The following is a 27972-nucleotide window of genomic DNA, read 5'->3' as shown; positions in this document are numbered from 1 at the left end:
ATGTGCAGATGGACGGCGTCCGCAGTTAATTTCTGTCCTGAAGCTGCCCTCAGCACCACCGCTACAACTGCAGCCTCTGCCGGTCCACATTTCCCCCTGCCTAGTGCAGCCTCACTCTGCCTGGCATGCTTCACCGTGCTCTTGGTCACCGCTGGTACTGTCACGGGGGCCTGTCCTCCTCGAGTAGGGCATGAACCCCTTCAGGTGCTCGCAAGCGGAATCAACTGTTCATGGACACTGGAAAGGCACACGCGCAGTTATAATCACTTAGAGGGTGACGTCCGACTTCGGCGACTTTACTCTGCCAACAAGTTCTTCCTCTGCATTGACAAAACCGGCAAGGTGGACGGCACTCGACGTAAAAACTACGCTGACAGTAAGTAAAGTGAGAAAAAGTTGCATATCTGAAATTTGTGTCAGAGGGAGGATGCCCTGTGACGTTTTCGGATTTATTTTTATGGCTGAACTTTCTTATCTGTTCACTTTTACAGCTGTTTATGGGGATATCCCTTAGTCATATCACTGCTGAGCAATTTGTGTTGCGTTGTTTAGAGCAGGGCGGAAGCGTTGCTAGGTAGGAAGGGAATAACCTAGAGATGGTTTAGACCCCTCGTGGGACAGCAGGCACTGAGGAAAGACAAAGTGGTCTTGGAAAAAAAAAAGTTTCCCTTTCACTGGGAATTAACCTGTCAAAACTGTGGTGAAAATGCATCAGTCATACTGAAACACATTTCTGAAACACTTTTTTCCAACACAGACCAATTTGTAATCTTCACAGTTCATCTGCTCTGTTGGTAAATGGTAAATGGACTGGTCCTTATATAGCGCTTTTCTACTCTATCTGAGCACTCAAAGCGCTTTATTGTGATTTTATATGGCTTTCTGTGGGTGTGCATGCAAGTAGGAATTTCATGTAAAATTCTCTAGCAGTGTTGCTTTGCCCCGAAACCCACATTATGTCTGACGAGTTAAACAAGATAAACTCAACTGGACGGGCATATTCAGACAGATCTGTGTCGTTCAGTTTGTAATCTGTCGGACAATCTATGCTTTGTGGACACTTGAGAAAACCTTGTTCATGCAGTGATGGTTTCTTAACCACCATTACTTGACCAGGTCAGATGAACTGATTCTGGTCATGATCTGACCTTCCTCTCCATTAGTCACTGGCTGACTGACTTATTGGACAGCTCTTAGAGACATTTTTGCCTTTGACTGTAATATTTATGTGTTTGGTTCTTAATGCCTTTTTATACAAGGGGGTGAGTCAGAGTTTTTCCATACAGCTACTGGGGGAGAACAGCTGCTGCGTCCAGCTAACAAGCCAGTCAGTCTGTTGCCACCATTTCAGTGATCTCCAAGCGGCAGACTGGATGACATTTGTTAACCTGTCGGGATTAGTCACCTGGCAGAACCTTTAAAAGCCACACACACTGGTATAAATTCAAATTGAGATGAATTATTACTGTGTTAAATTTGGACCCGTGGGCATATCCAAGTTGGGACATTATTCTTTCACATTAGTGGTAATAAATGTCAGCTACCATAACAAAATACTACTCCCAAACTTTGCTTGTATTTGACAGTTTGACAGAAGTCATGCCGAAGGACTGAAAGACATTTGGCAAAAAGAAGAAATTGACATTTAAAATGTCTTAAAACAGCAAAATTGATTGTGAAATGTATGCTTTTTTACTTTTTGCCAATTGGGTCATTTACTCTTAGGAGGCTGTAGTAGCCATTAATGAAAAAGTACAGTCCCCTTAGATGTAATGTCCTCATACACTTTAGCCATCATCCTCTCATTTCCTTTGGTGGAAAGAACGGTTCTTTCGGCACTCACACAGAATGAGGGTGTGTTCTGCACCCTGAGCTGAGCACCGTGCCAAACCAGCGGTCATGTAGGCTTTGCCTTAGATTTAACAAAATGAACCTTGTGGTCAGCCTGTGGTTGCAACTCACACTGGGACAGATCTGGTTTAAGACCATTTTGAGATCTCCTTTTCTGTTTAAGAGCACTGTTACTCTTGCAGAGACCTTGAAATTAAACTGTAAGTGTCCTGAGCAAGAGAATTTCACTATGCTATAGACTGGAGGCAGAACAAGTAGAAAGTTATACATGGTAAATGACGTAAATCAGGTACTAGACATGAAAGACAATGCATTATTAATCTTTTTTTAAGATTTCTAATAAATTGAGATATATTTTTTCCATCTGATTTAAAAATAGTGTAATATATATGATGTAGCTTGTGGGAATCTACTTGCAAAAACACATAGATCCTTACAGAGACCAATACCGAGAGACCCAGTACTAATTCTGCCTTTAATATACTTGTGTAACCTATAGCGTTTCCTAGTGCTAGTCTTAGCCCCATCCTCCACCTGCTCCGCACTCTGTCCTCTGGTTTGCCCTTACACTCTTGTCGACACAGCTCTGCTGCCCCGACAGCTTTGCCTGCTACACCCAAGCACCGTCCCTCACCTCCGCCTCACCAACCTCAGTTTTTCCAGCCCCAGCTCACAACTCTCAGGTGCAAAAACAGTTGGAATTAGTCAACAGACTCGCTGCTAATTGAGGCTGGAAAATATTGTATCAATCCCAGTGGAGTAGGGGCATGGAACAGCTGAGGGAAGGGGCAAGTGGGAGACATGCAAACTTAAAGGGCTCGAGGATTTAAAGGATGAGACAGCTGGACGGGGCTGAAGGGAGATAAAGAATACAAAACACGTATGTGGCAAATAAACCTGTTTTTATTTTACAGTCTTCAGTTTTAATTCATGATGAACGACTTATGAGTGTGACATAAAGAGCCTAAAGTCAATTATCAAGTCATTAAAACAGCCTTGTAGTTGAAGGACAGTTTTAATTCTCTTTTTGTACGACTATGTAGAAGCAGACTAAACAGCCTGAATATATATCAGTTATGAGCCCCCCCCAAAAAAATAAAATCAAAATCAAAAAGAATTATTTCATGTGAGTATGAGTGTGGAAATACACAGAAAAATCACACTAAAACAAAAACAGTAGACTCCATCCACAAAATTTCCTCAAGTTTTTTTTTTTTTTCAGTCAGGGAAGTTGTAAATTATCGGCTATATTTGTTAATCAAACTAGAGACAAATCAAGATAAATTATCTTGCTATGATCTGAGTACATCCTGTCAACCTACATGCTCCAATTATAGTTCCACATATAATAAAAAAAGATTATAAGTGTTACTAAAAATAACTTGAAACAGCCGCACGAAGAGTCAAAGTGCAGTCCTTTGAGAGACCAGAAGGGAGGGTGACAACATGTTTTTCTTTTGAACTATGGTAAAGCAGAAAATGATCTAGAGGGAAAAACACACCCAAGTGTTTACAAAAGCTTCAGAGGCAGGTACACATCATATCCTGTCATGGGCTACTGATCGTAGCCTGCTAATTAGACTGTCCTGAAGCACAACAGCTGCGCAGACACACCCGGCAACTGGTTTGTGATCAATTACAATAGTTATAGGCGCCTAGTGTATTAATACAGCATATGTAATTATTAAAGTCCAGTTTAATTAACAAATGAAGGCTACTTGTAATTGTAATTGTCAAGTCTGTGATCTATTTACAAAATCTTTTTTGGCAAGCCACCCTGTGTATATTTTATTGCATGTTTTAATTTTTTCCTCATATTTTAAATAGATGGACTAAATGTGTGTGGCTACAATCATCAAACACTTGGTCGGCCTCCAGTAGCATCAGCCAGTTCATAAAGTGACACCGCTACAACTGCAAAAAGTCACTGTGGCCAGACTAGCTTAATTTTGCCTCTATAGCCTCTCAGCTCTCGCAGCCGGGGTGTGATGTATTTACTAAATTTCCCTTGGTGTGCAACATGTTACTGTTTGATGTGAAAGTTTTCCAAGTTCATGGGTGTATTTGACTTGGAGCAAAACCATGGGGTGAAAACCTTCCACCCAACTGAAATATGTTGTGGAAATTATTAAAAGTTTTCATACACAGGGGAAACTGTCACTCACAAAAGAGAGACTGACTTGAATTTTAAAATCATAAAAGGACAAGACAAGTGTGGCGGACAGTCTTGCAAAGACAATATTTTTGTTTTTTTGTTTTTTTAAGATGGACAATGTCAAAAAAGGATGTGGAGTAGGAGCAAAAAAAAATTAATCTTTATTTTTTAACTGTAAAACTCAATTTATTGCATTTTACAGAGAAGTAGTTTGTGAAACAACATTTGTTTTTATTTACATTGTCATGCACGTCTTAGCACAGATATTTTCACATACACAAATTTTAATTGTTTAAGTCTCACTTGTATATAGTCATGTGCTATACTGCTACTCATTTGTGACATACTAAAGCCCTAGTTGACTACGCATGCATAGCGCTTTAAAGCAATGGCAAAACAAAGCATCAGGCAATTTAAAAATACCAATGTTCATCATCGACCCACGTTTTACTTTGGGGACAATGTCACTAAACAACAGATTTTACAAAATGTCTGTTCTGTGCTGTCTGCCATTTTAAAGGTGGAAAGAGGGTTATTCTACCCTGGCCTTTTTTTTAACCTCACCATGACACACCATTAATTCTGCTATAGCTCAGACGGGGATGTGTGACTGGATCAACAGCACCAAGGCTGGAGGGGCCAAAGGGGGAAGCACCTGGCTGAAGGAAGTACTTTGGTGTTTTGAATTGGAAGAATACACATGTTAATGAGGCTAGGAGAAGGGCTGGGGCGTGCTCTGCTTAGTATTGAGGTGGAAATTAAAGGCTAGAAGAGTGCTGGAGCGCTTCCCGTTGCTCATTAGGCATTAAGGTTTCCTCTGGGTTGTCTCAACTGAGAAGGGATTCGTGGACATTTTGGATGCCAATAGGAGGGTAAAATCCCACGAATCATGCATTAACCCCCCAGTCTTCACTGTAAAGGCACGTCCACAGCTTGTCTGAGAAAAAAAAATGAAATCAGTACTTAAATTGTGGTTTGTGTTATTAAGAGACAAAAAAACCCCACATAAAACATCACAGATACACGTTTATGTTTAACAGGCATGTTAAAATCCTTCATACAAATTTACAGACTATCACTGTCCTGGGAACATTGGAGGACAAGAGTGTCAGTGTCAGGCTAATTAGCAGAGCATCCCTGGTTTCTGCCACATGGGTTTGATGTCTTGAATGGGCCCTAGAAATGTAGCAATTAGTAGCTAACAACCTTTAGTAGTCTGGCTCCAGCTCCTCTCTGGGGTTTACGGGGTTCATCAGCAGGTTTATAGAGTCTGACTTTGGCACTGACAACCGAGTCCTTTATAACATCGCACAGCTATGGACATCCTGTGGGTGTGAAGGTAACACAAAAGGGAAGACTTCACAGTTCCAGCAACCAACAGCTTGAACCTTGACACCATTGACTGAAGACGTGCTCCTTAAGTTTGTAAAAAGCAGAGAATGACTTGATAGCAAGATAGAAATACATCAATATCCAAATGGTTTTACCAGAAAAGTATTAAGGTCCATAGTAGACCAAGACTACCTATTCTATAAATATTAATTGGGCCATGGAGGATGAGTAGTTTTTGCATTACTTTTCATCCCCTTCGCATAAGGAGACTTGTTGCTTTCCAAAAGCTACACTATGATTTAGGTGCTTTAAACATCAGTGTAACGAGCAACAATTATTGCCAGTAGAGCAACGCAAATCTGAACATGTTCACAGCCAAGCTCTTCATTTTTAGAGTGAAAAATATGGCCTTTTCCTCAATGTGAGCACATTAGTGCTCTTATTACAGTAAGAGCTTTTTGTGGAAGGTGTAAAACATATTAATGAAATCAGCTGGGAACAGACGACTAGCTAGCCTTACTCATGCAGCACCACATGTTTGAAATCATTCACCAAAGGAAATATTCATGAAGGAGCAGCTGCCACTTACATCTCGAATCGTACACATGCACACACACGTGCACTGACGTAATCAGCCCACTGAGACAGAGGAAAGCGGTCTTGCCTCAACCTTAGATAGACCAAGACATTTTGACCCTTCCAATAAAGCCTCTCACCTCGCCGCTTGAACTGAGCCAGACATCATGTCTTGGACGGCGTTTAACCACTGGCCCAGGAATAAAGAAGCTGAAAGAGAACCCCTGCTGTAGATGGGGGGGAAAAGAAACAACTTGGCATCCCTAAATACAGTCATGGCTGACTGACTACAGCTACAAGAGTTTAAAGGTGTTTGAATTTAACCTAAAATTACTGGAAGAATTGCACTAGGAATGCAATGCACCTGTTACCCTTAAAGCACATATGCCTCTCTGTAAAGTTTTATCATAAGAGAGCGCAATAGGAGGCTATAAAACCAGAGGCTATTCTCTGAGGTGACTTTCAGGTGAATCTGGGGCTTCTCTACCATATAAGTTACAAGAACACGTGGAAGCTCTAGCGCGTGCAGATTTTAATCTCTCTCACAAACATAAACAGATCAACCAAAGCCTGCCTATCAGCCTGTGTGGCAAAATATTGACATGCTGTTAGGCAATTAAGTCATAACGTGTGTGATTTTGTGTACGACTGCAGAATGACAATCACACACCTTGCGTCTACTACGGGCTAATCGCAGTTACATCAGTGCTAAAAGTTATTAGAAAGTCAACATTAATAAGTCAACATTCTTTATCATGATGTTGTGTCATGTTTTCTGGGCAATTTAAGATTATGTTAAGAAACTTTATGCCTGACTAAAAGTCTACAGTCAGGCAAAGAACTCTTAAAAATGTAATGCTTATTTAAATAAAATCGCACTGTTAAAACTGGCTTTGGATGGTGAATGTTAAGGGGATTACCAAATTTGGAACCAAATGTAGAAATGCATATAATATAACTTGCAGCTGGATTGGACCTTAAAGGAGAAAAATCTATAAAATCAAAAAGGTTTTACTGCATTTTAACGATATTTGGTTCAAAATAATGCAATAATATGTAAGATATATTCAAAAAACTGAGGCAAAGAGGTTACCTTAGGGCTATTTTCACCATACTTACAATCAGTGTTGGTCAAGCTACTTGAAAAAGTAATCAGTAACTAATTACTAATTACTTCCCCAAAAAAGTAATCCCGTTACTTTACTGATTACTTATTTTCAAAAGTAATTAATTACTTAGTTACTTTTTAAAAACACAATTTACAACCTGAATAGGTGATAAAGCGATAGATCTTTCAGCCCAATTCTACTTTTTCTGCATAATCCATCATACAAAATGTAATCAAATGGAAAAGTCCCTTTTTAAAACTTGTTTTATCAGTTTTAATCTTTTAACTTTATGCATCAAGCAAAAATTTAATTATATGCAACATTCTCTGACTGGAATAAATTAGTTTAACATTTAAACCTATTTTCTGCACATTCCAGCACATAAAATATTTTTTTGTGTGTGTTTACACTCACTCTTTCAAATAGATGCAAGTAAAACACAGCAGAAAATAAATAAAGTCACAGACTAGCGGTCCTGTTGCTCTATTTTTACCTGTAAAGCAGGAGTACGGTAGGCGGAGGTTTACCCTGGTGCAGGTGTCCCGCAGCGGTCAGTGGAAGGATACAGCAGTTTCTCTGTGAGTTTCCCATTACGTCATAGCGCACTAGGTGCTTGCTTGGAAGTTTAGGGTTTTTTTCGCTGTAAAAAGAAGTTTTCTTCCCACGCACAACGGATGCTAATGTTTTTGTCACTTTTTACGGAATCAAACTCAAAGTAAGGTCAGTACTTCCACGCTTTAAACGCTGCACCTCATACTCTCTCCCACACTCGATATATGATCCATTGTTGATCTGCACACAGCTGTTGCCACGAACATCGCACTTGCTTACGTCACTGTCATGAGACATTCTTGCAAAAAAATCACGGTTTTAGTAACGCAGTAACGCAGCGTTCCTACGGGAAAGTAACGGTAATCTAATTACCGTTTTTGCATTAGTAATCCCTTACTTTACTCGTTACTTGAAAAAAGTAATCGGATTACATGCCCATCTCTGCTTACAATATACTTACAATACAGCACATATTGAGGCAGTTGTTGTTGTTATTTGGCCCAAATAAAACTGAATTGAACTGAATTAGATTCAACTAGCTGGACTGAATAATTGTGTTCTAAGTTTGTTTCCTGAAAGTAGTAGCAGGATAATTAATGTAAATGTGAGAGACTAAAAACAGCAACTCTGGTTCAGTCTGTGTATTCCAACATCCTGAGACCATGCAGTCTTGTCTGAACTGCATTACAAACAACCCATACCTGCTTTTTATCTCTGAGGCCATTTCACTAAATGAACATGGGCAGGATGTGAATATCATGTCAGCTCCTTGAATGTGCGTGTACGTTCCCAACGCATGTGCCTGTGTTTATACGTGTGCCACTGCAGGAGCATGAAGTGGACCCTAAGCTGAAAAAGATGTGCGTTTCCGTTCCCTAATGGTTAATATGAACCAGACCTTACCTTGTACTCAGTTCAGACGCATGCATGTTTCTGTGTTTGCATGCACACTGACATGTGCGAGCTTGCGTGCACGTGGGTGTTTTTCTCATCTGAAAGGCCACGTCCTCATTAGAACACAGAAGGTGGTACAAAGCATTGCAGTGCTATAGCTGAAACAGCATAGTCAACATCATGCATCACACCGCTTTTCTATAGCTCTTGGATCTTTGCACCATCGTTCTCCTTGCCTTGTTATTTTAGACCTACTTTTAAAAAACAGGGACGAATGGGCTGAATTTTCAGAGCTCAATGCTTTTTATTTTTTTGTTCTGCAGTTGTCCAAAGCTGAGCAAAAATATCCATATGCATGTGAAACTCAATACATATGAATGTCAGTCTGTACATATCAATAAAAGCATACTTTCACTATTCTTTTTTTGACTGCCGGCCTTTCCTACCTGTCACCGTCTCTCTCCAGCTGTATCCATTTCCACCTTTCCTCCCCTGCAACGGATAGGATTGAGGTCAGGGCCCTTTGGCCAGTGGAGCAAGTGACAGCTCTGACAGGTTGCCTGATTTCACTCTTGTGCCTTTTGTCACCTCCTGTATGCCCTTCTCATTTTAATAATATAAATATGGGGCAAGCTCAGGCCACAGAGAATATTCTGTGTCCTGGTGCTCAGTCACTGGAAACTCACTGCACACCTGAATTGCATATGCACATACCTAAAACTGGCAGTACTCTCCAAACTAAATCAGGTTTCTTTATTTTTTAGCCTACTACTGAACAAATGCACTGGACTGGAAAACTGCAAAAACTATGTAGGATTTAAATGACAGTTATTTAAAAATAATACTGATAATATAGTACTGCCATATACACATGCCAGCCAACGATGTATCACGATTCGCGTTATCTTGGATTGATTGTTGAGATTAAAAAGGTTTCTCGGTTTTAAACTTTGTAAGTACTGTTCTCATTTTATTAGACTTGCTGCAGCAGAGGACAAGACATTTGTTTCTGTTGTTAGTATGTGTTAAGCACCAAAAACATGCACTGGCCACTGGCCAGCGTTCAGTGGACCTGTTTAATCTCCCACTTTGCTTTTCTTTTAAGATGATCAAGTTTCTGGTCCATCCTGAGAAGCTATTTTTGAAATTAGGAAGGCTTGCTTGATGGAGATTATTACTGTATTCAGTTGCACATTCAGGGTGCACAGTTCTTCTCATGGCCAGATGTGTATAAGTAGCCAAGTGTTCCCCCTTTATGAAGTATTGTGCATTCACAATGAAAAATACTATAAAAACTTCAGGATGTTTGTTTGTTTTTTATACTTTAATTAATTTCTAAGCTTCAAAAATGAAGAAATATACAGAAAAGGTCTTCTAATTGTATTTATTTCCTAGATTTTGAATTGAAATTGGGAAATTTGTTGTTACTGACTTCAACCTGGCATTAATATCGAATGCATGCATTTTTTGAATAAGTTTAAGCAATTAAGCTGCATTTATCATACCTGCCTGCACACACATTTTTAGCTCAGGGTTTTTATTTATTTTGTTGAAGAAACTTTTTCACTCAAATTCAAAGGTTAAATCTATTTGAAAGTGACTGCAGCTGCTTGGTTGGTTCCACTATCAGTGATCTTTATATATCTTTTTTCACCAGAGCATCCTAAAGATGTGGGTAGAAACCAGCAAAAACAATGTCTTTCCCTGAGTATGCTTACACCCACTGAATCCAATCTGAACAACCAACCATATAAGACACAGATGCAATTCACCTGCTTAGTGTTATTTATTAAGTAGCAGGGTAGATGACCTCAGTTTAACGTGGATCCCGCCATCCCTGCTGCGCTCCTGGGGTATCTTAAAGTTCAGGAAAATTCAGAAGCTGTGAGTCACAAACCTCTGGCAGATCAGCTCATAACTATCTGTGAAGCCTTTGATAGTCTGCCGTCCGCTTGTTACGGATGTGATGCATGATTTGGAGGCAGTTTGCTCTCCCTGGTCTCCCTCCCTGATTAAAGAGAATGCCTCCTGGTCGGAGATTACAGCCACTTGGTACCACACAGGCACAGACGAACAGGAGTGGTGCACACTGTGGGCTTCGTTAACCTTTTTCACCTCTCCAATCCCTCAGTTTGACTACAGCAGGCCTCCACCCCCACTAACCTAAACCTTCCCAGTCGTCCTCTAGTATACCCTCTTCTGGATAGCTTGCCTCCCCATCTGCTCTTATAAATTTAGGGTTTGGTAGGGTCTGATTCGGCATCCTGGGGGTCCCTAATGAACTGATTGAAGTTCCATTACATACAATCAAAGCTTTGCTTGGCCAAGGAAGCTTGTGTTCAGTGATATAACAACCATGGATGACATGCTGACAGAACCTCTAGACACACTAATGACTCGGAAGTGTGTGGTAAAGAAGAGCCCAGTGTTTTATTAAGAGTAGAAGCAATGTTTATGAGGAGTGAAATTGTTCACATGCACACACATACAGCTGCCTCCCGTGACACACGCACAACGTATCCAGATGTGGATGGTGATTTTGGAGTATTGGGTCAGTCTGTCTGGGGATAAATCAGACAGGCTAATCTGTCCTGTGAGGGGATGGAGGGTAATTGGTCACATTTGACCCCCCAACCTTGCGGACTGTGGGAACGCAGGCTTTATCTACCAGCGGTAATTGGCTAATGAAACACTTCCGCAGCTCTTCCACTAGATTGTCATCCACCGGTTGGGATAGGGTGAGGCATATGTGTGTATGTGTATGTGGCCAAAAGAGGCCAAAAGGCATGTATGTGTGGGTGAGAGTGTGTGTCTGTGTGTAGTCTAGAGAAAATGGCAGGATGCGGAACTCCCTTTGGCCATCTCTACAACTTTATCAACAGAATCAGTCTCACGATGCCTGCAGCATACTGATACATTGACAGACCACACATTAATGGTTGTGTGGTTGCCATTACAAGTTAAATTTAGTTTTCAAGTGGAAATAGTTAATGTTATTCAAATTCAATTTCAACTGATGCCAGGTCTTTTTGTAATGCACATACCAATTTGTGTTTGCAGCATACAGGTTATATCCTTTCTACCACGGTAGATAAGGTGAGTATCAACTAACCCACCGTGGTTCAAGTCATGTAGATTTTGCGTTTTGTAGTCATTTTGTGTGATCATTTATCTGGGCAAACTCATGCCCACATCAATTTAAAGATGGGAAACTCAACAGGGAGAGAGTGAGATGTGGGGGTAGAGGGTACTAAGAAAAAAAGGGCTAAAGTTACGGTCGTGAGACAATGTCTCTGAGGTCCCATCAAGTGAGCCATTCATAGATGCAGGTCTACCAGTTTGTGGAGCCAAGGAGACACTCCGATAGAGTGGGGCCCAGGGTGGCCTTGTCTTTTTGTCCCAAGCTGACCCCTGCACTCCTGCTTGGCCTCTACGCCCCTCACCTGGCCTGTCCCAGCGCACTGGTAAGAAGATACCTGTAATTTGCTCTAATGGCCTTTGAAAGACCTGACTAGGCTAATCCCTGGAGTACTTCTCCTAGCACAACCGTATGAAAAGGTGGGGGTAACTGGGCCGAGTGTGAGTCCTGAAAGAGGACCGGTCTCTGGATTGTGTGTGAGAGAATGTCACCCCTTGCGGCCGGGGCTGGGGCAGAGGGAGTGTGGGAGTCAGCTTTCAGCAGATCACCACCATGCGGCTTGTTCACAGGCTCCGAAAACCTGCGCACTGGCTTGCACAGAGGTAGATCGGCTCGGCTTTACACCTCCCTCAGTAGCCAGTGTGACAGGGAGGTAGAGTGGCCTGAAAACCTGCCTGAACACAACAACATCAGGTTATACACAACTTTGAAAGACTGCACTTCAAATAATTTTGGAATTTTCTCTGTAACCTGCTCTAATGTTTGTCGTCGTGGATGAAATCAGCAAAATTAGCAATATACACAAACTGATTCATTTATTGCTGCAGGGCTGTGAAAAGCTAAGAAAAAAGCAATAACAATAATAATAATGATAATAAGAATAATAGGAATAGAAGTTCAATTCAATTCAATTTTATTTATATAGTGCCAAATCGCAACAACAGTCACCTCAAGGCGCTTTATATTGCACAGTAGATCGTACAATAATAGATACAGAGAAAAACCCAATAATCACATGACCCCCTATGAGCAAGCACTTTGACGACAGTGGGAAGGAAAAACTCCCTTTTAACAGGAAGAAACCTCCAGCAGAACCAGGCTCAGGGAGGGGCGGGGCCATCTGCTGCGACCGGTTGGGGTGAGACAAGGAAGAGAGGATGAAAGACATGCTGTGGAAGAGAGACAGAGATTAATAACAGATATGATTCAATGCAGAGAAGTCTATTAACACACAGTGAGTGAGAAAGGTGACTGGAAAAGAAAAAACTCAATGCATCATGGGAATCCCCCGGCAGCCTACGTCTATTGCAGCATAACTAAGGGAGGATTCAGGGTCACCTGGTCCAGCCCTAACTATATGCTTTAGCAAAAAGGAAAGTTTTAAGCCTAATCTTAAAGTAGAGATAGTGTCTGTCTCCTGAATCCAAACTGGAAGCTGGTTCCACAGAAGAGGGGCCTGAAAACTGAAGGCTCTGCCTCCCATTCTACTGTTAAATACTCTAAGAACAACAAGTAGGGCTGCAGTGCGAGAGCGAAGTGCTCTAATAGGGTGATATGGTACTACAAGGTCATAAAGATAAGATGGGGCCTGATTATTTAAGACCTTGTATGTGAGGAGCAGGATTTTGAATTCAATTCTGGATTTAACAGGAAGGCAATGAAGGGAAGCCAAAACAGGAGAAATCTGCTCTCTCTTTCTAGTCTCTGTCAGGACTCTTGCTGCAGCATTTTGGATTAACTGAAGGCATTTCAGGGAGTTTTTAGGACTTCCTGATAATAATGAATTGCAGTCGTCCAGCCTGGAAGTAATAAATGCATGAACTAGTTTTTCAGCGTCACTCTGAGACAGGATATTTCTAATTTTAGAGATGTTGCGCAAATGGAAGAAAGCAGTCTTACATATTTGTTTAATATGTGCGTTGAAGGACATGTCCTGGTCAAAAATGACTCCAAGGTTCCTCACAGCATTACTGGAAGCCAAGGTAATGCCATCCAGAGTAAGAATCTGGTTAGATACCATATTTCTAAGATTTTCAGGGCCGAGTACAATAACCTCAGTTTTATCTGAATTAAGAAGCAGAAAGTTAGCGGCCATCCAGGTCTTTATGTCTTTAAGACATTCCTGCAGTTTAACTAATTGGTGTGTGTTATCTGGCTTCATGGACAGATAGAGCTGGGTGTCATCAGCATAGCAGTGAAAATGTCTTCTAATGATGCTGCCTAGGGGAAGCATGTATAGCGTAAACAGAATTGGTCCTAGCACTGAACCCTGTGGAACACCATAATTGACCTTAGTGTGTGAAGAGGACTCTCCATTTACATGCACAAATTGGATAGAAATGATATAAACCACTGCAGTGCAGTACCTGTAATACCTACAACGTGCTCTAAGAGAATATTATGGTCGACAGTATCAAACGCTGCACTAAGGTCTACCAGGACAAGCACAGAGATGAGTCCACTGTCAGAGGCCATAAGAAGATCATTTCTAACCTTAATTAAAGCTGTTTCTGTGCTGTGATGAGCTCTGAAACCTGACTGAAACTCTTCAAATAAACCATTCCTCTGCAGATGATCTGTTAGCTGTTTGACAACTACTCTTTCAAGGATTTTTGATATGAAAGGAAGGTTGGAGATTGGCCAATAATTAGCTAAGACTGCTGGGTCTAGAGATGCTTTTTGAGTAAAGGTTTAACTACAGCCAGCTTGAAGGCCTGTGGTACATAGCCGATTATTAGAGATAGGTTGATCATATTTAAGATTGAAGCATTAATTAATGGCAGGACTTCTTTGAGCAGTTTTGTAGGAATGGGGTCTAAAAGACACGTTGATGGTTTGGAGGAAGCAATTATTGAAGTTAACTGAGAAAGATCAATTGGAAAAAAAGAGTCTAAATGAACATCAATGGTACTAAGAGTAGCTGTAGATAATATTACATCTGTGGGATGATTATTGGTAATTTTTTCTCTAATGATTAAAATTTTATTTGTGAAGAAGTTCATGAAGTCATTACTAGCTAACATTAAAGGCATGGTTGGCTCAACAGTGCTGATCCATTTAAACGAACATAATCATCCGGCTGCAACCAGGTTTCTGTAAGGCAAAGTAAATCGATTTGTTGATCAATTATTAAGTCATGTACTAACAGAGACTTGGAGGAGAGAGACCTAATATTTAATAATCCACATTTCACTGTTTTACTCTTTGGTTCAGATGTGGATACTGTATTGTTCTTAGCAGTAGTAGTAGTAGTAGAAAAATCACGGCTGAAAATAAGATCCAGGCACTGAATATGGACTGAAATTTTTTTTAAAAGACAGAATCTTATCAGTCTCATCTTAACCCTCATCTCTCTTGAGAGTTTAATGGAATTTGGGAAAGCAAGTGATACATGGGCAGGGAAGAGCAACCCTCTGCAAGTCTTTTCTCTCCTTTCTTCCTGTTCTTTCTATCCACCGTCCTTTTTCTTTCTTTTGACAGGATGGGCCACATACAAGGGAATGTATTTGGACAGAAAGCACACATGCAAACCAGTTTCGCTGTGTCCTACTTCCCTGAGTTAGTGGCCTTTGTATACAGTTATATTTAAATGACAGCACACATGCATACGTGTGTGCTGAGTAATTAAGAGACTGACAGCATGTTTACGTCTGCAGAAGTTCAAGTGCGTAAGAAAAAGGGTGCAAACGTAACCCTGTTTCTTATTTCCTTTGCTGTTATCTTAGTTGTGTATTTTTTTCAATTTGGTTTGATCAAAGCCTTCATGACTTCATCTGACTGAATTCAAAGCTAAACTAAGCAAGAGAAACACTGTTCAGGCTTCCAGACAGTCTGAGCTCATTCAAGGAACAGAATCAGATCTCAGGCCAAGGTTTTCAGCATACTGGATGCGCTTCTTTGACTAACATGTGGTGGATGATATGACTGAGGGTTGGCTAATTCATCTACTCAGTATGTTAGAGATTTTTTTTAGGGTTTTTATTTACTTTCTAGCCCTTGTCGGGGGGAAAAAACACTAAAAACCTACAAACTCAGTGTTTGTGTGTCACTGCCTTTCATGTTTACTGTGCGTGCGAATAGCCCAACCCCACTCGGCTTAGCTCAGGGCAGACATATCTTATAGCTGCCGGTAAAAGGATGAAATAAATCATCCCAACCCTGTAAGAGTTAATAGGTATGATGCATGTCTGGAGACCCATTGCAAAGGGGCCAGCAAGGAGGGAGAGGAAGACCTAGCCAGGGAAATAACTAGAATGAAACAGCAAAACCACAAAGGACAGTGAAAATCAGGCTGACTATTTAAAGACATTGAGAAAAGGTGTGACAGTGATACTTTCATATACAACACACACAATATCCATAAATCCTGAAACAGCAGTCTCAGAGAGGCAGCTCCTTTTAAAGAGACTGTAAATTTTCTATTGCTGTCCAGAACTGGTTGGTCTATTAAGCCACAGCGGGATTGCATCATTTGTATTTTAAACCTGATCACCCTCATTCAAACAAAAATAAATGTCACCATGATGAAACATAGTCAACACTGACTGAACTAAAGGTGTGTATGTATTAATGAAAATGAATATAAAGTTCCACTGGATTAAATGCCCCCAGAAATGAGGTCAGCTGACTTCCTAAATATACAGAATGACCACATTTTCCATCGCTGGGAGTTTCTTCTTGCCTTATGGCATGGCTGTAAGATGACAGCGCTAGGATTGTGAAAGAACGCTTCAAATGGATTGGCCAGCACAGATTCCAGACTTTAATATCACTGAGAATATGGGGATGTGCTGGAGAAGAGGTTAGTGGTCTGACTATCCAGGTCATCATTACATGGATGTTGCATGAGCCTATTGAAATAAGCATAGCATAGCATTTAACTGTGAGGCTTTCTTTTTGGGCATTGTAATAAGAATAAGAATAATAGTACCCATTATAGTAGTTAAAAACATGAGATTATTATGTTACTTAAAGCAGGAGATAGCAATTATTATGGCATATAACTCACAGAACTATGACCAAGAGTGCTACAGGAGTTTCAGACAACACATCAATGACATTACAATGTTAATTAACGCATATTTTTCCTTGGATATCTGTTGATAATGTTTGGATTTCAGGAATTTTGAACATAAAGCAACTGTGAAATACACACATGAACATTTATCTTTTTCTTTTTGCTCTTTTGTTTCTCCTTGGAGGAATCGTTTGTTTGAAGTTTCACTGGATTTCATACAAATCTGTGTTGTTGCCATTTGGTGGCAAAAAATACACTGAATCAAAGTTGTGTGATGGGCAGATGATGAATAATTAAACCTCATAAACTCACATGAAGCTGATGAAAGCTTTGTAAGCTCTTTATTTAAATGTAAATATTGTTAGTAATTCACTTCACATCATATTAAAGCATTGTTTATAGCCACTTTAACATTATTACTACTGGCTTGTGCTATAATTGACCCACAATATAATTCCATTACTTTTAAAAAATACAGTCTATTGTGGACAAAGAAGCACATAGCTGATTGTATTTACTTCACTTTGGAGATAACTGTAATACTCGTCATCCTGAGGAGGACCGGGTTAAGTGGCTTAGCGCAGCGCACTGGACAAAGAAAGCAAACTGGTTGTCCTTGAGAATGCACTCTGTGAGTGGTTTCCAGATGTAGAAGTAGGCATGTTAATCTGTGAGCATGTGATTAATATTGGAAACCAAGAAGGAAAAAAACCCTTTGCCACATGAAAACAAGGACTACCTTGGAATGGAAGACAATCCGGCAACTGAGAAACGTGATGAAATTGTCCCAATTCCACAATTTGGTTGATAAAGTAAAATTCACTGGAAGAAACCTTAAGTCACAGTTCATGTTTAATATATTTGGCTTAGTGTGCTTGAACGCAGGTTTTCAGCTTGTGCTTCACCCCCATCTAGAGATCCCAGAGTCTCGGTCTGCAGGCTGAAATAGACGTAAATGACTAAGCGAATGTCAAGTCAACCTTCAAAGTTATGTGGTTATTCAGAGAAATTAGTTTAACTAAACCATACCTTAGACATAACATACTGATAATCTGAAGTCTCCTTTGAAAGGGATTGGTATACATATTCATATTGCAAACCATTTAAAACCAACTGCTCACTATAAATATTTTTTTTCTTATCTCTGCAGCCCTGTCAAAATCTACAAATAAAATAGAAGATCAGCTATCATAGTAGCTTCTCATTGCAATGAGATCATCACTGCACTGGTATCACTTGTGTTCCAGCAGTGATATCAGACTTCTAATATATGAGCCTTATAAATAGACTGTCCTTCCCCTACCGATCAATACGATCGATAGGAAGTGTTTAAATTTCAGAAGCTAGCAAGCTATTGTTTGCCTCTTTACTATTTGATTACACTGCTTTAGCAATGCTATTTGGTCATATAATCAGTCTTTGCATATAATTATTGGGGTTGTCTTGTCAAGATATCAGCTTTGACCTCTGGTCTATTATTTCCCATTACTTATTAAATGAATGAGAAATATGGAATTGTGGCCTGAGTTTGTTTGGTTTCCTTCACATTGCAGGTAATGTTGGCCCAAAGTGCATTAGATTTCAGGTTAAACTGTTCCCTTTATTTATACAGTTAAAAGAGCTAACATGCAGAGAAGAGAAAGTTTCCCATCTGAACCATGAGCCATGAACCATGCATGTTTTGTCATGCACCATTACCATTGGAATAATCACAAGTCTGTTCTAATTACAGCTTTTTCAGGAAGATGACATATAAACCAATCCAATGGTTTGTAGCACAATTATATGACTATGTTTGTTAAATTTAAGCCACCTTATCAGAACTGTTATCACCAACACAGATTTTGTGTGTCTTTTGTCTTTTTCTTGACATAATGAACTCCACAAAACGAGATAAAGATGCATACTTTGGAACAGGATATTCCTGTTAGCATTCATGGTGTCATGCTCAGTTGACTACATGAAAAGTGATTAAGTGAAGAATGAATAAAAAGGCCTCAAAAGAGCAGTTCATATTGTGTCTAATTTGAGTTTCAAAAATAGCTGGATAAAGCCATCAAAGAGGCATTCTGGATTTACTTTAAACGAAAGGTTTGATTTTGTTCCACGCATAATAAATGTGCAAATTTCACCCTGAGTTATTTGTGTTTATTTACATTTTTTTTCCATCTTTTTTTCCGATGGTGTCCAAAAACCCAAGGTTACTTAAAATTGCTGGAGCATATTTGTATTTTGGCAGGTGCATGTTAAATATTTAAATCTGGGATTAGCCAAGCAAAACTTTGCTTACCGAGAAGACCCTCCAAATTATTTACTGTACATTCAGGCCTCAACGTGCAAGTTTCCATATCACTGCACCTGTCAAGGCCTCCACTAGAAAGCTGGTTCTCATGGTAATCTCTCAAGGTGTTTAAAGGAATAGTGAGTGATGTAGCCTTTGTCTGTGCCGATACACACAGACGGCTGCTTTGCCCAGTACCAGACCCTTTGAGGGGGTCATGGCAGATCAAAGGTGCTGGTCACAGCCATTAGGCCTGGCAGCCCGAACCCGACATGAAAAGCTTGTTTTGAAAAGAAGGGCAGAAGGAAAAAAACAACAGGGCCCTCTTCGTTTAAAAAGCAAGCAAACTGTGAAATAATTGAAAAGGTATGTCAATCAAGACCAGGAGCACAGCGGGAACTCCAAGATTCCCAGGCTCTGCTCTGGTCGAGCACTGAGCCATGGAGGGCGGCTCAAGGGGGCAACCCAAGAAATTAAAGACCTGGGAAAAGGAACAAAAAGAAGACAGGAGGAAAGGAGTAGAAAAATATCTTTTTTTGCTCCGTCTTTCACTCTTTTCTACTCTAAATTTGTGATGGAAGGAACTATTTTGCCACAGTTTGCATAGCCCTATTCAAAATGCTCGGTCATTAATAAGATCTTGTCTAGCTCTTCACCTCTCAGGTGAGTAACAAAGACTTGTAGGGGAGTAGGGTGGAGGGGCTCAGGAGGCTTCTGCCCCCACCACCATCTCATAACCAGCACCTTCATCCTGTACTCCCTCCTTCCTCTTCCCCCATACCATGAGTCTGACAAAAGGGAACGCTGTGAGTGTCTCTCTCTTTCCTTTCTGCTTTTTTTCCAAGGTCAGAGAAGGCTTGAATGATCTGACGATGGGCTAACGTCCAAAAAATGGGGGACGGAAAGAAAAGAAAGAGTAAAAAGAGACTGAGTTAAAGACTTTTTCTATGCTTTTAAAAAAAACCCATGGAGAAGAAGTAAATGGCAAGTCCACAGTTGACTAGACATGTATAGTGCAGGATTTGCTTGTAATGGCAGCTTGAGCTTATTGACAGTCCCAGCCAAAACATGTCAAAGGTTAAGAGATCGTGCCAGTTGCAAGTGGGAAGCCAAAAGTGCCTTTTTCATGAGCTCAATGGGGCCATCAGTTGATACTTGTTTAGCAGAACGAGGCGAAGAAGTGACCTTCAGTTTCCAGTGCAACTCACTGACAAAGAGTTAATTTGTCTTCATTGTGTTTCTCCCTCTTCCATCAAACTGGGATTTTGTTCGACATTTGAAGCAGATTTTTGAATAAGAAATTACTCACAACTATATATATTTATATATATCATTATCTCAAAGTGTAGTGATCAATCAAAACAAGTTTTATGAAGTACTGAATCACTGCCTTACTGAATTTCAAAATGTTAGACACATCCAGAAACAGGGGCAATTTGTCAAACGGAATTTAATCTGATTTGCAGAGGCCATATCCTCATGACTATCTAATTTTAGCAAACTGACTTCAATCAATACAACAGTTACAGATAAAAACGCGTAGTGCCTGTAAACCTATGTCAACATTATTCTTTCTGTGAGCGTAGAGCACTCCACCAAACTGACCTTTGGATTTCAGCAGTTAGAATAAGCTCTCTAATAGCTTGAAATACCTCACTCTGGTTTCTCAGGCTTTGAACACAATGGAGTGACTTTTCAAAGGGGGGACTGTGAGTTATATGGATCTAACTGGTCTTTATAGATGTGTGGTCAAGCGTCCAGAGCCCAAGTGATTCTTCTAGACAATGTGAAATCCCCATTCCATATCCTCAGATCTTTTGTGTCTACCGGCTACAACAATGAGTACGAATAAACTGAATAAAGTGTAGCGCATGAGACCTGGAGTAGGCCAGGAGAATATTTAAGGTGTTCCTTAATAAATTCCTTCTAGAGAACGCCCAAACCCATTGCAAGATCTATTAAAATAAGAAAAAAATACAATGAGTTCTTCAATATATATAGTTTATTTTTTATGTCCCAACATTAAAATTCAATTTAACTTTATTTCTATAGCGGCAAATTGCCCCAAGGCCCTTTATAATTATGCTCCTTACCCATATTTGCTTTAAACCTGATATGTTAAACCTGAGCAAACGTAGCTCTTTACATTCAGGTCCCTGCATTGTCTCCGACGTGACAAACATGCTTCCATCACACCTACTGTGCCTGGAACTCAAGCCAGCAAATAACGACAATTACTGCTGGCACCACTTTCAGGCACCAACGGTTTTCATTGGCCTGCACTAATCCCCCATAAACCCTTGCAGTGCAACAATCACCAGCAGAGGCTCAGCTAATTGCTGATGAGTCCCTTGCACGCTCCAGGTGCCACCATAGCACACCCGGTGTTTGTAAACAGCACTCATAAAAAGGAGGCTACCATCAAAGTGGCAATGTTTTCTTGGAGGATCAGAGACAATGAGGAATGATGCGGGTACAGCTGGGCAGCTGATACCTGGATGGACTCCTTGCCTACAGCTTTGCACGAGCAGAGAGAGGGTTTAATTTATGTGTTCCAGTCAGAGAAGAAAAACACTCAACAGGGGTTTGTGTACTTTACCCCCCCCCCTTTTTTTTTTTTTTTTTACTCTGTACTTCTTTGTATCACCTCATATAGACTATGACTTCACTTGGTAAACATGACTAGTGATGTTCAGGGCAAAAAATCCCTGATGTCAGATATTTCTGTGCAATACAAATACAGGCCATTTACCATTTCTGTGCTTAAAGTTTTTACAGCTCTGCAGATGTTCTGTGTTAGAGCAGCAACATTAGTCTGATGGCACTGATAGCCGCCTGGGGGCATAATCTATATGCAATTTTGTATTGTGCTGTCATTTGTATATGATTACCCAGAGATGCTATCATTTTGTCTTTAATACTGAAATGCACAAATGTGCACAGACAGAAAGATTTTGGTTACTATCAATGGTGAGCGTTGGGGTGCCTCTGTACTGACCTCCTTAGTACAAATTGGAGCCAAAAATTTCAAATTTGGATACTTCACTCCAACATTCCTATTGGAACTGAATTTCAGTCAGGTTCTTGGGTAATTTGGCGTACCTCAGCTTTTTCCCCAAGAATGACTTCTTGACAGACATCTTCCACTGAGACCATTTCTGATGAAGCTTCAGTAAACAGTAGATGGATCAACTGAAGAGCCAGATGCATCTCTTAGGCCATATCTCAGGTCTTTGCTAGATTTTTTTTCCTGTTTCATAAGTACGTGACTTTCAGATACAGTTCATCTGATAGTTTTATAAGGCCTAACATTCATGTATTGTCCTCAATTTGTTTTTTATTTTTTATTAGTCTAGTTTCCTCAAATCTTTTAAAAATGTGATGCACACCATGGTGAAATGTATCAAGTTTTAGACTAATAGCTGTTTAGCAAAACTTGTTGGCGCAAAAAATACTATTTTATGTCTGTCAAACTGTAAATACAAATACAGAAATGAGAACAAATAATGTTTTTGACAGGCTCCTAGTAACAGAGTGGCTAAAGATATCAGTTACAAACGGTTCTTTGCTAAGTTGTCAATTATGTATAGACAAAACACTGGCTCATCCCTTGAATATGGAGCCTTTTTTAATGTTTGAAATATTCATAGGCCAGTGTTAGGTAGATTAATGAATAAAATAATTCCCATGAAAATGGTCAAATACGAGGACTGTATGAAAATGAGTGAAAAAGCAGTGAACAAAATTGAAAGACTCTTAGAAAGCATGGAGAACTATTAAACAAGACGATTAGTCTTGGGTTCGCTCACCTCCTTGAGAAAAAATTGGCTTCTTGGAAACAAAATATAATAAAATTATAGGTGGCTCAAGAATTTTTCCTATTAGTTTATGTTTAGAAAGAAGTATAGTTCCATTATTAGTGAACAATTTAGGTAGAGGTATACTAAGCAGGAACCAAAGGTCTGAAAAATCAAGGAGATGCATTATTATTATTATTATTTATACAACTCATATTATTCAGTCTAAATGTTAAGATTAGCATTTGCACTTAGTATCTGAACCGTCCTGTACAAATAACTGCACAAATAAACAGACTTTAAAAACACACTACAGTGCAGCACCTGCAAAGCCACTGTTATTCTGTTATTTGCATTTCTTTTTCATCAGAACTATTCAGGAACTTTGTTCGGTCACTGCCCTGTACAAGACTTGTGGTTCTACCAAAACAGAAGAGGATTGGTCAGTTGGGAGACCTGTGGCCCAATGCTGCTTTTATGACTCATCACCATCACTCATTTCCTACCAGCTTGCCTCATGCAGAACTTCAGCACCTTGATCTAGTGTTGTGTATACCCACTTCTGTCCAAAGCTAAGAAATCTTTCTTTTTCTTACAAATATCCAACTGTGGCCTTTTAGCAACAGAAAAGAAAGCATCTTTTCTGCTTCTCTGGTTTACAAGGCATAAGAAAAAAGGATTTGCACCCAACAAACCAAGACATCAAAGTGCTTTTGAGATTATTTGCAGGTAAAGTAAGGAAGAAAAATCAAAAGAAGCATTAATCTCTATTAATTAGCTCATATTAAGGATGCTGTGGTAAGACAGGACATCTCTAAAAACAACTAGGTAGAAACCTTCACCTTGGAGGTTTTCGCAGGGTGACATAAGTTACCACCAGAGACAGTAAACAACAGCAGCATGACCAAAGCATGATTGTGAGGGCTGCTTCTGGAGAGTTGCATGGATGCAATTCGGCAGGATGATTATGTTCACATTTAAGTATGACTGATAGTAGGGCTGCAATGATTCATCAAGTAATTCAAATAACTCAATCATAAAAAATCTTTTACATAAATGTTTTGCTTTGATGCTTTGTTTAACGAACCTGCTCTGTAGCACTCAGTCATCACCATATGTTTCACCCGTATGTTTGTTTTCCCAACATATGGGTGAAACATTGCTTAATTAAACTTCTATGAAAATATAATTATAACCAAATTCAAATTCAAATTTTATTTGTCACATACACAGTCATACACAGTACGATATGCAGTGAAATGCTTAGACAACTGCTCGTGACCTAAAGAAAAGAAGACTATGAATAGGATAGGAAATAAATATGAAAATTAAAATGAAGGGTAAATTTAACTAGGAAGGAATAAAATAAAATCTAAAAATTAAAGTTAAAAATAAAATAACTGCACAACAAAATACACAATACACAAATACACAGTATAGAAATATATAAGAATATATGAAGAAATATAGAACAATAACAGCAGCTGTACAAGTACTAAATGGTAATGAAGAAATATAATGTCCAGGGTTGTGCAATCCACATGTGTAAGTGACTGGTGCAGTGCAAATATGCTTAAAGTGATTTGTTTAAGTGACTTGTGATAAAGTGATTCGATTTGATGACCACACAGTGTAGTTGTGCAGTGGCCACTAGTGTAAACAAATGTCCAGAATGTTCAGTGTGTGTGTAAGAACCATATGTGTGGGTCAGTACTGTGTGGTGGTGTGATTGAGAGACCGTATCGCCTGCAGGAAGAAGCTCCTCCTCAGTCTCTCTGTGTTGGTCTTCAGGGAGCGGAATCGCTTTCCTGACCTCAACAGAGAGAACAGTCTGTTGTTGGGATGGCTGAGGTCCTTCACGATCTTCCTGGCCTTGGTCCAGCACCGCCTGCTGTAGACTGAGTGCAGGTCAGGGAGCTCAAAGCGGATGGTGCGCTCAGCCGATCGCACAACCCTCTGTAGAGCTCGTCTGTCCTGCATGGTGCTGTTCCTGAACCAGGTTGAGATGTTTCCCGTCAGGATGCTCTCTATGGTGCACGAGTAAAAGTTCCTGAGCACCTTGGAGGGCAGTCGGAAGTCTCTCAAGCGTCTGAGGTGATCTGATAGGATTGCAATTTTTTGTGAGACTCTTGTACATGTCCTGCCTGTATGTGAGCTTTTTGTCCTGGACTCTGAAATCCATGTGTTGTAGATTGGCTATAATCTAATCTTTTATAAACCCCCATCTCCCTCTGGATGCAGTTAATAGTTTAATATTACTAGTTTCTTTTTTTTCCTTTTCCTTTTAAACATGAAACCTTTATGAGTGTCCTGGACTCTCTCTCCTCAGAGCATATGGCCGTCTGATAAACTAATCACTAATGATAGAATGACTTTTGATGGAAGAAGTTCCCAAATCTGGATCTTTCTAACCTTGCCCCTTGTTCTCCTTTTATTTTCCAGGCTTGATGGAAATCCGATCTGTCAGTGTGGGAGTTGTTGCCATCAAATCTGTCAGCACCGGGCTGTACTTAGCTATGTCCAAGAAAGGCACGCTCTTTGGATCGGTGCGTATACAACCTGGCAACATTTTTCTGGAGGTCAAGACTTCTGGACAGGGAAGGAAAGTTGTTGGGGTTGCAGGATATATATGAGTCCCAAATGAATGCCACCCTATGTTTGATGTTCCCGAAGAGAGGGAAAATCTGAGAAATCTTCTGATGGAAAGTTCAGAGAGATGTCAGACTGTTATAATCAATCATGGCTGTACACCTGCACCTTGTCTGACTATACAGAAGCTTGAGCTGGCTTGCTCCACCATCAAAACAGACAGCAGAAAAAAGAAACCTAAGCAGCAATGACAAATAGCCAGCTTGGTTCATGTAAGTCCTTGCGTGCCATCTGCCAATTGTTGTTTTGTAAAGCAGCTTTCAAAAGTAATCACCACTCATTGTTAAACTCAAGCACAGTTCAGAACTGAGGTGTGTGGTGTCTAGCTCGTGTACTTAAAGCTTGAAGACGAAAACATCAGGGATGAGTGATAAGACAAGTGCCTCCGACCATCTAACACACAAAATAGGACATAAATAGACCCGATGGAGGACTTTACAAAATGGCAGATGAATCACGGCATGCTCACTTTATCCCGATGCTATCACAGAGAAGGCCTCGTTACAGGAGCCTGATAACAATCTGGAAAAGGGAATGCAGCAGAGCCTCTTGTAACTGCAACATCTTTTGAGACCCTTACTGATAAGAAGCTGTAACCACCCGTGGAAAAGTGGCTTTGCTGAAGGTTGAATTTTTAAGTGCCTTTAAGAAAAAAAACTTTGTTTTATTGTTATAATGTGATTAATTTGAGAACACTCAAGGTTCAGTTAACCCAAATCACAAATAAAGACACACACCAGCCACCCGCTTCGTCACAGTCACGTCTTTTCACATTTGTAAGTGTTTTAAGCTCTCATGTCTAAGGTTTCAATTCGACGTAAGCGAACAGAAATGAATATGTCCTTCCAATAATAATGTCCCAGTTAACCAAGATATTTCACAGAACTCACCATCATGTGTCTCTGTCAAAGATCACTTTTTAGAAAATGGTCCCAAAGAAAATGAAAATGTCAGGTGTAAACATATCTCAAATAACCAGAATATTGTTTCTGGAATGCAAAGCCTGTTCCTATCCTCTAAAATAAACTGCACAGAAATGATGGAAAAGATATTTAAGAGGTGAATGTCTTCTAAAGGGTGAGGATTGGGAAATTCTTTTCAAATTTGGGTTAACCGACCATTTAATTCTTACTTCCACTGTCTGAGAAAAACAACCCAGATCACTACAGTGGATAAACTCACTGTATATACTGCAAACACCTGGAAATCTTTTACTACAGCAACTGTCATTAACCTTTGTACACTTGAAAGCTGGCCTTGTACAGAGAAGGAACAGCAGTCAGCTGTTAGCAGTAGGTTAATTGCTCACACCCTCTTTAATGTCTCTTCTCTTTCTTCCTGCAATCACAGGTGAAGTACAACCCGAGCTGCAAGTTTAAAGAACGCATTGAGGAGAACGGCTACAATACATATGCGTCGCTTCGCTGGAAACACAGCGGCAGGCAAATGTTTGTTTCGCTGAATGGGCGCGGTAAACCGAGGCGGGGTCACAAGGCTAGACGTAGACACCCATCTACTCATTTCCTGCCTATGCTCCCCTCGTAGCAGTCCAAGTCTGAACTCTGACCAACAACTGGATGGCTCACCTCCTTCCGAGGACTAGTGTTGATGTGGCTGTGACACAATGTGTATTTTTATTATTCCATCCTCTTGTCACATAAATGTACATTTGCTGAGGTCTGTAACATTTGTAGAGGTAGTATAATATCTACTCTTAAGTTATTTTCTGCATTTTCTAATGATGTTCAGTAATACAGCACAATACAGTAGAACTACGTTACGTTCAGACATCCGTCTTGCCACCAAACCAGCTGTGTTTGTAGCGCACGTTTGAGGTGAGAGGACAGAAGGGGAGATAGCGAGACAGGGGCTTCCAAATGATAAAATTTGGATTTGTGAAGAAAACACATCACTATTAAAAGAGACCCTTATAAGTCAGTGGGCAGGATCAAATTCTACTATTAAAAACATCTGCACAGTAGCTCTGTTCCAACAGCTTGGCTTCATTTTGCTGTATATTTAGCCTCACAAAAAAGCACATGTGAATTTATCATTACATTGCATCATGTGCAGGTCTACCTGAAAAGACATTTTTTTATGTATTCGCACTGCATCCAGCACTGTTTTCAATGCAGTGTGTGAAATAACATTTTTGTAAGGCTAAGTATGACTACATTTATGCAACAAACCCTGACGAGGATTAGTGGAAGAGAGCTGACGGATGGATATGCAATATTTTTTTAAATAGGGATAAAGTATCATAATGAATGGGTTAATAAACGCAATGAGAAAACTCCAAAGAATCAAAAAAAGGGGGAACCTCTACTCAGCAAAGTCCATGGTACAAATTTTATACATGTTCACTGTTGCTTGGGAAAAAACTGACACCACTAGAAAAAAGATAATGACGTGCAGTTGAATTGTACTGACTCAAACACAACGATAGTTGTACTGTTCTGTGTGTATATGTTGATATATGTCAAGAACACGACAGGAACTAAGCTAACTACTGGGATAACATGCTGGATTTCTTGACATGCCCTTTCAACGTCTGTGCATGCTTCTGTCACTCCGCTTCTCTCATTCAACCTACAGTTAGTAGATTAGAAATCAGATAACA

The 27972-nt window shown here is 40.0% G+C and overlaps 1 protein-coding gene across 1 annotated transcript; it reads left to right on the top strand.

Moving 5' to 3' along the window:
• On the top strand, positions 1-27972 carry fgf22 (fibroblast growth factor 22; the record flags this gene model as incomplete). The annotated part of the gene is made up of 3 exons (XM_082523065.1): positions 1-376; positions 25146-25249; positions 26703-27972. 3 exons carry the CDS (start codon positions 1-3, stop codon positions 26895-26897), a joined length of 675 nt encoding a protein of 224 aa, XP_082379191.1. The 3' UTR covers positions 26898-27972.

Source organism: Aulonocara stuartgranti (assembly GCF_965226115.1).
Source record: "Aulonocara stuartgranti genome assembly, chromosome: 23".
Taxonomy (NCBI): domain Eukaryota; kingdom Metazoa; phylum Chordata; class Actinopteri; order Cichliformes; family Cichlidae; genus Aulonocara; species Aulonocara stuartgranti.
Note: the sequence above shows the minus strand (reverse complement) of the source record. Positions and strands in the feature narration are given on the sequence as shown.